Genomic DNA, 12979 nt, shown 5'->3' with positions numbered 1-12979 from the left:
TTGCGTGCTCATTTTCCAGTAATTTTGCAGGTTTGTGATCCCACCAGTTCTTTACTGCAGGGAGGTGGTGCTTGAGGCATAAGTTCCAATGAATCATTTGGGCCACATAGTTGTGCCTCTGTTTGTCTGTGCGATTTTCTTACAGCAGCTGAGGATATTATCAATAGTTTTGTCAGTTTCCTGCACAGTCTGCATCTTGAGTCATCAGCTGATTTTTCGATCTTGGCCTTAATTGCATTTGCTCTGATGGCTTGCTACTGGGCTGCAAGAATCAGGCCTTCTGTCGCTTTCTTCAGGGTCCCATTCGTGAGCCATGGCCAAAAGTAAAGTTTATTATTATTATAGTATTTGAACTGACGAGTTCCCACAACTATTGTAATTTATAAATGATTTCAAAATGTTTATGTTTTATTTTATAATGTATGGTTTTATTGTTATATGTATGGTTGATTTGTATTGTTTTTAAAATGTTGTGAGCCGCTTTGGGTCCTGTTTAGGAAGAAAAGCAGGATATAAATAAAGATTTATTGGGTTGTTGCATGTTTTCCGGGCCTTATGGCCATGTTCCAGAAGTATTCTCTCCTGACGTTTCGCCCTCATCTATGGCAGGCATCCTCAGAGGTTGTGAGGTACAGTAGAGTCTCACTTATCCAACATAAACGGGCCAGCAGACTGTTGGATAAGCGAAAATGTTGGATAATAAGGAGGGATTAAGGATGAGCCTATTGAACGTCAAATTAAATTATGATTTTACAAATTAAGCACCAAAAACACTATGCTTTACAACAAATTGACAGAAAAAGCAGTCCCAAACACGATAATGTTATGTAGTAATATTTACCACCAAAACATTACAATATATTGAAACCATTGACTAAAAAAATTGGCTACGAAGAAATTGACTACAAATAAAGATAAAACTGCATAAAATGAACTTACAATAGTGACATTGTCAGAAATTAAATCCATGAAAAGTTCAAATCTTGCTGCCTAGAGAAACAGCTGTGGATCAGGGTGGGAGGCAAACTTGATTGGATAATCCCGAACGTTGGATAAGTGAATGTTGGATAAGTGAGATTCGACTGTATCTCACAACCTCTGAGGATGCCTGCCATAGATGTGGGCAAAACGTGAGGAGAGAATACTTCTGGAACATGGCCATACAGCCCGGAAAACATACAACAACCCTGTAATCCCGGCCATGAAAGCCTTCGACAACACATTAAAGATTTATTATTATATAATTATTATTATGACTTCAATGTTGTCAAATTTATTTGTACATGAATCTAAGCTGGAATGCATAGTTGTATTTCTTGCATTGCATTGCTCTCTGCCGTAATCGTTTTGTTAGATCCCGGATATATTGTTCTTCTTTGGTGACTTAGGCTGAAAGAAAGCACTTGACCCCAAGTCACCCACTTACCTTTTTAGCTGAAATCAGGCTGCCTCCACACAACTGTATAAAATCCACATTGAACTGGATTATAGGGCTATGAGGACTCAGATAACTCAGTTCAAAGCAGATATTGTAGATTATCTGCCTTGATCTTCTGGGTTATGTGGCTGTGTGGAAGGGCCTTCAGAAGGATTTGAACCCAGGTCTTCCTGTCTTTAGATGGAGTCTACAACCACTTCTACAATTGTTTTCAATAAAATAAGACATATGTATACTTAGAATTACAACTTTAAAATACCAGATAGTTATTTTGTATTTTTCACATTTTTGTCCCACCTTACCTCTTCAGAACTTGGGTGGGAGACACATTTCTCTTCCCTGTCCCTCATTTTTATCTGTCTTAGGCTAGGCTGATAGTAACTGGCCCACAATAACAATGGGTTTTGTATCTCTCTGGACACAAATCGCTTCATCATTTTGGTGCTTAAAATAATTACCTTCAATTTTTTTTATGTTTAGGCCATATCAGATATGCTATACAGCGGGCCCTTGGTGTCTGTTGACATTTGGTTCCTTGTGGAACCCCAAATCTGTGGATGGTCAAGCCCCATTATATACAATGGCATAGTAAAATGGTGCCCCTTATATAAGATGTTGTTTGTAGCTTTCAATAATGTCTCCCATTACTAGATAATTTTTAATATTTTAAATTGTACATTTTTTTAAAAAGGAACATATTTATAACACATTGCTAAAACAATAAAAAGAGAAAGTGTACTGCCAGCACAAACTACTTTTTGAAGTAACACCATTGTGATATAGCTTTAAGGCAATATCCCTGGCTGGGTGAAATATTGTGTGTGAGAGAGAAAACGTGCTCTGTTCTCTTTGGTATAAGATTTGTTTAAGAGGGAACAAGAAAGTCGAACTTGTAAAGGACCAGACGGTGCCACAAAGAGACATGAATCAAGTAGTGCTCCATCAGCTGAAAACATATAGGCGCACTATGTCTTACATAACAAATGCCCTCCTAAGATGTACTGCACAACTCCCATCATCCCCAGGCAACACATTTTAAAAAAATAATGCGATCACTGTGATATACAGTATATGTAAAGGCAATATAACGTTCAGTAGTTTTAAAAACCCTTCTCAAAGTTTTCACAGATAAAAGAGACGAACAATCAAGATAAAACGAATTTAAAGTAAACGTAATTTCTTATTAAGCCTTGTGGTGAAGACTGAGAAATTTCCAACTTTCAAGTAAAGACGAAGTTCTAATGGCTTAGATAACCATGGCATCCCTACTGCAGTACTGGAAAATAACACATATTTTTGGTGATCATATCAAATTTGTTACCACAAACAGAACAATTGTGATTAATAGTGGGTATCCAAAGGGTCTCACTGCCATAGAGAAACCACTTGAAACTGGTTCCATTTGAAATTCAGCTTTCAGTAGATTCAGGAACAGGTCTGGCTGATCGATGAAAACAAAGCTAAGGGTGTGTGCCTTTGGATCCAGACATGTAGTAACATTTATTGTAATGTCTCAAACCCTTTAGTCCAGGGCTAAGACCTGTATATACACCCTCCTCCACTAGACATTACAGAAAGGCAACCCCCAAGTAAAACGTAGCCAACATGGCCAATGGGGAGGAATATTGGAAGCTGCCATTCAATATTTAGAGAACTGCAAAAACCAACCCCTTTTAACCTATAAGGCATTTTTCAAAATTATTTTGGATTGGCAGCTTTTCAGACCATTGTGGTTCATAAAAGAGCACTGTCAAGCTTTGGTCATTCAAGTATCTGCTATGGCGTTCATGCAACTTGCAGAGAAAGGAGGAAGGTTTCTCTCTCAAGGAACAGCTGAGTACTGGAGAGGGACACAAGAGAGGCTGCTTTGAATCTGTATAGTGTCCCAGCCAAGTTCCTGCTATACACAAATCCACCCACAGTCTGTGCTTGGTTTACCCCAAATTCTTGTGCCATGGATTGATCACCTTGTTGTGCATTGACAGAATAAATTCTTGCAAAAGTTTCCTGTGCTGCTGTGCTGGAATTACAGCTTGAGACTAAACAAAAATTGAACAGCTTCTCTGTGCTTGTTTTGACAGCTGCCTTGCCTTCCTGCAGAAGAAAAAAAAATCAAAAAGAAAATAGGAGAATGGGAAGAAAACTGCAGCTGCTAAAGCCCTATTCAGCAACAGGGGGAGCTCCGGTACAATCAGAGTGCATCTACACTGTAGAAGTAATGCAGTTTGAGTCCTGTTTATCTGGCATGGCTCAATGCTATGGAATCACAGGAGTTTTACAAGATCCAACATTTCACAAATGAAAACTGGGACAAATGTGTCCAAGCAACATTAGATACTAATGAGGAAGAACACCCAAGCTAAGGGAGACTGTAGGTAGGGAAAGGTAAAGGTTTTCCCCGACATTAAGTCCAGTCGTGGCTGACTCTGGGAGTTGCTACTTATCTCCATTTCTAAGCCGAAGAGCCAGTATTGTCCATAGACGCCTCCAAGGTCATGTGGCCATAGGCATGACTGCATGGAGCATTGTTACCTTCCCGCCAGAGCGGTACCTATTTATCTACTCACATTTGACTGTTTTCAAACTACTAGATTGGCAGAAGCTGGGGCTAACAGCAGGAGCTCACCCCGCTCCCCGGATTCGAACTACAGACCTTTCGGACAGCAAGTTCAGCAGCTCAGCAGTTTAATCCACTGCGCCATTGGGGGCTCCAAGTTTGCAGCAGCTGAGGACAAAAGAGGAGACTGGGGAAAAATGGGACATTTTAAAAGCAGGTGAAAGTGGAATGACAAAGGGCTGCCTTCAGGACAATTGGAGAGTACACAGAACATATTTTCCAGACATTTCCAGGTTATCAAGGTAGGATTTTTGGAATGGAAGGCACATAGATTTAGGAATGAGAATGGTTCTTTTGGGGGACAAGCCTCTATTTGGCAAAATTCCTTGCCCTCCACAAAATATTATTCCCATCCTCATCCTCTTTATTTATATTCTACCTTTTTCTCTAGAACTGGGACTCACCGACAATAACATTATCATAAGTTTTCGCCCAATAAGGATGGACCTCCTGACACATCTTAGTAGGTGAAGGCGCTTGGAATATTTCTGAGGGTTATTGCCAAGCATAGTCCCTTCATTCTTAAATGGGAAAAAATAGCTTTTAACCGAGACATACAGAACATAATGGAACCATGTAAAAATCCTCTGAACATTACTAGAGGCTTTCTAATGTGAAGTCGGTCTTTGATGCGAGGAAGATTTAATAAAAAGGGAATTTCAAGCTCAGTTTTCCGCACATGAAGGACTGACTGCAGATTTAGAAAGCTAGTGATTGTGTTCTTAGAATTTAACATTTTAAAACAATGCTGCCAAATGTCCTAATATAAGAGGACCCTACTTTAGATGGCACATGGAAGGAGAGAAAAGAAGGAAGCCAGAAATTAAACACAGAGATGTAAAAAGTCCACCTAATTGAGCTAAAGTTTTATTACTAATTTAACCAAAATCCTTAGTTTAGACCACATGCAGAGACAATACCTGGAGGAAGAGGATTTAGCTCCAATTAAATGTAATTACAACAGTGAACAAGCAAAATCTTGTTATCTTAAAGCTATTTCTGACCTATAGGCATCCTAAGTGGTTTCCTTGGCCTATTTTTTCAGTGGGCTTTCATGGTTGAGTGGGAACTTGAACCTTGGTCGGCTCCAGGGTCATACTTAGGGCTTAATCATGAAGCAAAATAAGCATCAAGGGAAATGGGGTGGGGGGAAAGGAAAGACCACAGACATTTCCCATTGCCGGATTTGCCATGGACCATGTGGTGCAAAACTGGAAACAGTGCATCTGAACCAGATTCCACGAAGAGGGGCTCCCACAATAAAAGACTTAGCAATTAAAAAAAGTATTATAAAACATTTTGAATATAAATAAAGTGCACAAAAATAAATGTTATTTTCCAATTTACTGTACATTTTGTTTCATTTCAAAACATAACATTTTATTTTACGATTTATTATTGTTTCTATTTTGAATTATACATACATGAGGACACCAAAACCCTTTGAGTGCCTAGGAACTCTTAAAAGGTCTTAATCCATCCCTGGTTATAATTCAGTGCTCAATCCATAGCAGGCTGGCTCTGTGATTATTGTCTAACTTGAGTTACAATAACAACAAGAAGAACAAGTATCGAGTTACGAGTTGGGTCGATACAGGGAATGCCGTGGATGTAACATATCTAGATTTCAGTAAGGCCTTCGACAAAGTCCCCCACGACCTTCTGGCAAACAAACTAGTAAAATGTGGGCTAGACAAAACTACGGTTAGGTGGATCTGTAATTGGCTAAGTGAACGAACCCAAAGGGTGCTCACCAATGCGTCGTCTTCATCATGGAAAGAAGTGACAAGTGGAGTGCCGCAGGGCTCCGTCCTGGGCCCGGTTCTGTTCAACATCTTTATTAACGACTTAGACGAAGGGTTAGAAGGCACGATCATCAAGTTTGCAGATGACACCAAACTCGGAGGGATAGCTAACACTCCAGAAGACAGGAGCAGAATTCAAAACGATCTTGACAGACTAGAGAGATGGGCCGAAACTAACAAAATGAAGTTCAACAGGGACAAATGCAAGATACTTCACTTCGGCAGAAAAAATGGAAATCAAAGATACAGAATGGGGGACGCCTGGCTTGACAGCAGTGTGTGCGAAAAAGATCTTGGAGTCCTCGTGGACAACAAGTTAAACATGAGCCTACAATGTGATGCGGCAGCTAAAAAAGCCAATGGGATTTTGGCCTGCATCAATAGGGGAATAACGTCTAGATCCAGGGAAGTCATGCTCCCCCTCTATTCTGCCTTGGTCAGACCACACCTGGAATACTGTGTCCAGTTTTGGGCACCGCAGATGAAGGGAGATGCTGACAAGCTGGAAAGTGTCCAGAGGAGGGCAACTAAAATGATTAAGGGTCTGGAGAACAAGCCCTATGAGGAGCGGCTTAAAGAGCTGGGCATGTTTAGCCTGCAGAAGAGAAGGCTGAGAGGAGACATGATAGCCATGTACAAATATGTGAGGGGAAGTCATAGGGAGGAGGGAGCAAGCTTATTTTCTGCTGCCCTGCAGACTAGGACACGGAACAATGTCTTCAAACTACAGGAAAGGAGATTCCACCTGAACATCAGGAAGAACTTCCTCACTGTGAGGGCTGTTCGGCAGTGGAACTCTCTCCCCCGGGCCGTGGTGGAGGCTCCTTCTTTGGAGGCTTTTAAGCAGAGGCTGGATGGCCATCTGTCGGGGGTGCTTTGAATGCGATTTCCTGCTTCTTAGCGGGGGGTTGGACTAGATGGCCCTTGAGGTCTCTTCCAACTCTACTATTCTATGATTCTATGATTCTAACAACAACAACAATTTTAAAATATTATAATACACTGCACTTTGGGTTGCATTTGTTCATTGCTGATTACTACTACTACTACTACTACTACTACTACTACAGTAGTCTCGCTTATCCAACGTAAACGGGCCGGCAGAACGTTGGATAATAAAGAGGGATTAAGGAAAAGCCTATTAAACATCAAATTAGGTTATGATTTTACAAATTAAGCACCAAAACATCATGTTATACAACAAATTTGACAGAAAAAGTAGTTCAATACACAGTAATGTTATGTAGTAATTACTGTATTTACAAATTTAGCACCAAAATATCACGTTGTATTGAAAATATTGACTACAAAAATGCGTTGGATAAGCGAGTGTTGGATAAGTGAGACTCTACTGTACTACTATACTGTCCCCAGTGGCGCAGCAGGTTAACTGAGCTGATGAACCAAAAGGACCATGGTTTGAATCCGGGGAGCGGGGTGAGTTCTCACTGTTAGCCCCAGCTTCTGCCAACCTAGCAGTTTGAAAACATTCCCGGTGGCAAAGTGCGTTAAAGCACTGAGCTGGAGACCGAAAGGTCCCAGGTTCAAACCCCGGGAGCAGAGTGAGCAGCTGCTGTTAGCTCCAGCTCCTGCCAACCTAGCAGTTCGAAAACATGCCAATGTGAGTAGATCAATAGGTAGCGTTCCGGCGGGAAGGTAACGGCGCTCCATGCAGTCATGCTGGCCACATGACCTTGGAGGTGTCTACGGACAATGCCGGCTCTTTGGCTTAGAAATGGAGATGAGCACCAACGCCCAGAGTCGGTCACGACTGGACTTAACGTCAGGGGAAACCTTTACCTTTACCTAAGGCAAATCTATAACAGGGCAAGGTTTGTTTGTGGGGGAGGGGAATCCCCATTGCCTTTCTTTGAAGCTGAAAAGTGTGACTTGCCCAAGTTAAATGCTATGGAATCAGAGGAGTTGCATTTAAGAAAATCCTTAGCCGTCTCTGCCAAAGAGTATTGGTATCTCACCAAACCATAAATCCATGGATTTCACAGCATTGAACCATGATAGTTAAAGTGATGTCAAACTGCATTAATTCTAGAGTGTAGATGAACCCCCTGACTCAGCCCCCTGGTTCCCAAGGTTCTAAGCCAGTGGTTCTCAACCTAGGGCCCTCAGATGTTTTTGGCCTACAACTCCCAGAAATCCCAGCCAGTTTACCAGCTGTGAGTACTTCTGGGAGTTGAAGGCCAAAAACATCTGGGGACCCTAGGTTGAGGACCACTGTTCTAAGCCAACACTCAAACCAATAGATAATCTTGGCTCTCGGGACGAATACAAGATATAAATGCAAATGAACAAATAGGGAGAGACCCAGCTGGAAGAGACAGTCCTTACCTCTTTTCCTGGATCAAGGTGACTCTTTTTGGATCAAATGGTTGCTGTGTTTTTGCTGGTAGTGCCTCTTCAGGTGGCCCTTCTGACCATAGCTTTTGTCGCAAAGGGGGCACTTGAAGGGCCGCTCTCCCAGATGCAGCTTCTGGTGTCGTATCATTGTACTCTTCAGGTTGAAACTCCTCCCACACTCAGAGCAGGGGAAGGGCTTTTCCACACCTGCTTGCTTTGTACAAGGCTCTGAAGACGGAGAGTCAGTCTCTACACAAACACTACTCAGAGTAGAAGCACCTTGACAGCTGAGGTTACTTTGATTCTTTGCCTTTTCTGTACTATTAACAGGATGGTAAGTGGGTTTCTCCTTTCCAGAGAGGAGCTTTGGATGGGAAAGAGGCTTCAAGTCCAGGTTGGGGCTTCTTTCCTGCCCAAATGTTGGAGAAAATGTTTCTTTCCTGTGTAGTTTCTGATGCCTAGGGATACTCGATTGGTGAACAAAGGCTCTCCCACAATCTGGGCAATTATAGGGCTTCTCTAATGGGACAGCCTTCGAATTGAGATAGTGGGCAAGGTTAAACTTCAAAAGGCGCTTTTCCCATCCCTTTGCAAGAATCTCGTCTTCAGTGGGTTCTGCTGGGCCCCCACTATGAGAGTGGCAACAATCTGGGCCCCCACAGGACTCCTTTTCAGAAGGGGACGGTTGAAAAGGAGTGGGGTTTAAGCTCGGCTGGTGCTTTCTGGAGGTAGGTCCCAACTCAGATGGCGCTGTGCTTTGAGCTTCCTCATAAACCAAAGAAGGTTGTGAATCATTAAGAGGATGTTTTCGTTCCATGACTGGCTGAGGAGACCCTTCCTGTGGCAGAACTGTGGCACTAAAATCTCCCAATCGTCTTTTGCAGGCTGGTTGGGCTTTCGATGGCTTAGAAGGCTTACTGAAACTGCTTTCGGCAGAAACCAACTCACTCTTTCTTTCTGTTCCCAGTTGGAGCTCTGAAGCAGTCAAGGAGCCAGGAAGGTTTCCCTGGAGAACACCTTCTTCCGATACTGGTGCAAAATCATACTGCATCTTTATCACTGGGAAAACGTCGCTTCCTTGTGGCAGAGATTCAAGCAGTTTTGTTGGCGCAGTGTCATCATCACCTGGTAGGAAAACAAGAGAAGACAGGTGTGAGTCATGGCCTAGTTTTAAAAATTGATTTGGAATTCAGTCTCTAGCCTGAAATATGCAAAAGGGACAGATTGAACTATTGAATGCTCATTTTGAAAACAATGTCAAAGGTTTGAATCTGACAGTGATGTAGAGCATGAGCTGTGGGTTCAACATCGGTAATCCAGAAACTCAGTCAATCTTAGCCGAAAGACAGGCAAACTACAGCATGTGGAGCTCGTGTTGTGACTGCGCCTTCGGGGATTATGGTTGATGGTGATGGAATTCGAAGAGGAAGAAAAAACCCTCGTGATGAAGGTTCACTGGAGGAGTTGCGCAGGAAGCGACTTAGAGAGCTATATGGGGGATCTTCTGAGGAAGATTCAGATGGGGAGATGGATGCTGAGGAACAGGTGGTGGCTGGGGAAGCGGGCACTGAATGGGCACAGCCACCGGCGATGTCTGGGGATTTGGGGCCTATGGATACTTCTGAACCTGGGGTTTCTGCAGGAGCTGATCCCAATTGGGATGCTTGGAGAAGGGAGGATGGTTCTTTAAGTGTTCATGGGGCTAAGTGTGGGCAGGATGATTGGGACTCCGACAAATTGCTAGGTACTCCAGATCCACGAGCTCTAGCTGTGTGGAGTTCAGACTCTGAGTAGATTTGGGACACCTGGTGTTTGGGTGTGAGTGTTTGGTCACCCAGGAGGAATGGGAATAAAATGGGAATGTTTGGCCACTGCACTTTGCGTGTGGCAAGGTGTTGCTGAGGCGCCATTGGGATCTCTGTGTTTCCATGAAGACTGGACTTGGACTATGATTTGAATCTGCTGATATCACCTAGCGTGGCTCTCGCTGTGTCTTATCGTGGACCTGTTTTGGATGACTGCACCCTCTTCGGACTTTGGATTGAATTTGACCTGGCTTCTGTCTACACCCTCTGACTGACGGCTACTCCCGGCTTCTGACTATTGGTTTGTCTTTCGGAATTTCTGCTGCCTCCTGACCTGACCTTGGATTCTTCGGACGACGGCTATTCATCATCCCTTTGAGGCTTTCGGCTTATCTGCACCGTGGAAGCAGCTTTGTTGCTTTTCTAGTTTGTTTATTTTCCAGCAATTAACTCTATTTGTTTTCCAAAGCTGAATTGAAGCGTTATTTAGTTTTTTATTGAATGCCAGCATGGGAAATTAGCGTGACTCGTTTTTGAGTTATTATTGTCCAATCTACTCTCGAAACACTGAAAAGTGAAGTGTTTCAAGGATATTCCCTGTGTTTATGTTATTTTCTGGCTTATCTTCGGAATAAACTCTGTTTTGTATGTTAACTGGCGTCTGACTCTTGACAGCTCGGGTTTCTTTTATGAGTCTGAAGTTTCCCACCAGCTCCCAAAAGCCCTAACTCCGCCCTGATTTTGGTTTATATATCTAATATCTGTATCTATCTATCTGTAACTCGGGCCTTACCAATGTCAGCCTTTTCTTGCTTCTTCTGAGGTTGAACATGGTTATGAGACCAAGCTTTTGGCCAGTAAAGTAATGCAGTGCAAGAAATAAATATGGCTTTTGAATAATAATTTGCAGCATTAATTATTATGATGTATGCTGGAACTCAATCGACAGGCCCAATTTTTTGAACTGAACATGCCTACCTGTATTTTATAATGTATTTTATGAATACTGATTAAGTTAATAATAATTTTTAACTGATTTATATTGCACTGTATAATTTTTATATATGCGTTTTATTGTAAGCCGCCCTGAGTCCCCTGTTGGGTGAGAAGGGCGAGATACAAATATTGTAATAAATAAATAAATAATTTATGCAATTGACAATTGGAATGGCCCCAAAATCTATGAATTTGGATATGATTTTAATGTTTATATTAGGTGTTTTAATTCTATATTTTCATATCTAAATGCTGTTTATATTTTATGTTTAATGGTCTTATTGATTTTAATGCATAGTTATATGTTTTTGTTGAGATTTTATGCTTTAGTTTTATATGTATGTCAGGCATTGAATTTTGCCATTATTATGTTTTAAGTTGCTTTGAGTATCCCTGGGGTGAGAAAAGCAGTATATAAATACATTAAATAATACATAATAAATAAATGTGCTGTTTCTCACCTTGGCACAAGCCTCGCAAAAGTTCAAATTCTTCAGCAACTTGGACCAGAGCGAGTGGCACCGAGATGCCTTGTGGTGTCTCCAAGAACATTTCAGGCTTGCATTTTTCCTGTTCTGCTCAGACAGACAGAGAGAAAGATGTTAAGGAAGACCATATCTGCAAGTGACTGAAGGGTTACAGCCCAAAGTTAGGACACATGCTTTTCATACAAGAGCTCCTAAACTCAGTTACTCCATCAAAGGCAAAGTGGGCAACAAGATTTATCTATCTAACAAATTCCCATTAGTCCTGCCCATCATAGGCAATACTGAAGGATTATGAGGATTGTAATTCAACTGTACTCTGTACAGAGTTTCCAAACGATAAACCACTTAAATTATAGGTAGATGGGAGCTTTAATCTGATATTCTAAGTACAGCGTAGGGTAGATAATGGGTGTATCTACACTGTAGAATGAATAAAGTTTGACACCACTTTACCTGCCATGACTCAATACTATGGGATCCTGGTATTTGCAATTTGGTGAAGCACTAAAGACCTTGTAAAACTACAGCTCCCATATTTCATAGCACCGAGCCATGGCAGTAAAAGGGGTAGTAAATTCAATTACTTGTACAGCACAGATATGGCCACCATCTCTCTGTGTGTCTGAACACACTTCACTTTGCTTTTTAAATTTGAATAGCCAATCACAATGCCCTAAATTCACCTGTTTTGACCCAGAGCTCATCTGGGTAGACCTGGCCTATGGCTATTAAGCCAGGAGGCATCAGCTTGTAACTACAAATCTCAGGGGCCATGGAAGTAAAATGGTATCAAATGGGTACAACTAAGCAGTGAACATACATTCTATGACTGTTTCTGGTCATATAGGACACGTATTCTCTGTTCAGGAGAATAACTCTTGGATCCTTATTCCTTTTATCATCTTTTGTCATCCCCAAAGATTTCAAGGTAGCAGCAGTGGAAAGAAGGAAATCTTTACAACGACTGTCTTAGAATTATAGAGTTAGAAGAGACCGCATAAGCCATCCAGTCTCTGTTTAAAAGCCTCCAAGGAAGGAGTTTCCACCACACTGAGGCAGAAAGTTCCACTGCTGAACAGCTGTTATGGTAAGGAAGTTCTTCCTAATGTTCAGGTGGAATCTCCTTTCCTGTAATTTGAACCCATTGTTCCGAGACTTAGTCTCCAAGGCATCAGAAAACAAGCCTGCTCCCTCTTCCTTATGATTGCCTTTCAAATACTTAAACATGGTGATCATCATGTTTCCTCTCACTCTTCTCTTCTGCAGACAGTGGCTCTGAATTGACTTATAGTAGATGCTTCAATACTCTTGGATGTCATCTCTTCTTTTTGGATTCCATAACAAACGAAGAAAGTAATATGTTCATATGGAGATAAGTGATTGCTTATTTTATCTATTGTTATTTTAACTGAACTGCTCTGTCTTGTTTTAATGATGTGTTTTATTGTATCAAGTTATTGTATATTGTATGTTGT

At 41.6% G+C, this 12979-nt stretch overlaps 1 protein-coding gene across 3 annotated transcripts; it reads right to left on the bottom strand.

Moving 5' to 3' along the window:
* Positions 1-2082: 2082 nt before the first annotated feature.
* On the bottom strand, positions 2083-9402 carry LOC103278003 (zinc finger protein 629-like). 3 transcript variants are annotated; one of them, XR_010002497.1, is made up of 3 exons: positions 8207-9402; positions 4092-4182; positions 2083-3532 (listed from the first exon to the last, which is right to left on the bottom strand). XR_010002497.1 is itself a non-coding variant. In XM_062969615.1 (2 exons), the coding sequence occupies exon 1, from the start codon at positions 9264-9266 to the stop codon at positions 8220-8222; it is 1047 nt and encodes a 348-aa protein (XP_062825685.1). In that variant the 5' UTR covers positions 9267-9391; the 3' UTR covers positions 2083-3532; positions 8207-8219. The 3 variants fall into 3 exon arrangements, 1 of the variants encoding a protein (XP_062825685.1); XR_010002498.1 differs by having other exon boundaries at positions 4092-4163; XM_062969615.1 differs by lacking the exon at positions 4092-4182 and having other exon boundaries at positions 8207-9391.
* Positions 9403-12979: the final 3577 nt, after the last annotated feature.

Source organism: Anolis carolinensis, chromosome 2 (genome assembly GCF_035594765.1).
Source record: "Anolis carolinensis isolate JA03-04 chromosome 2, rAnoCar3.1.pri, whole genome shotgun sequence".
Classification (NCBI taxonomy): Eukaryota; Metazoa; Chordata; class Lepidosauria; order Squamata; family Dactyloidae; genus Anolis; species Anolis carolinensis.
This window is presented reverse-complemented; position numbering and strand designations above follow the sequence as displayed.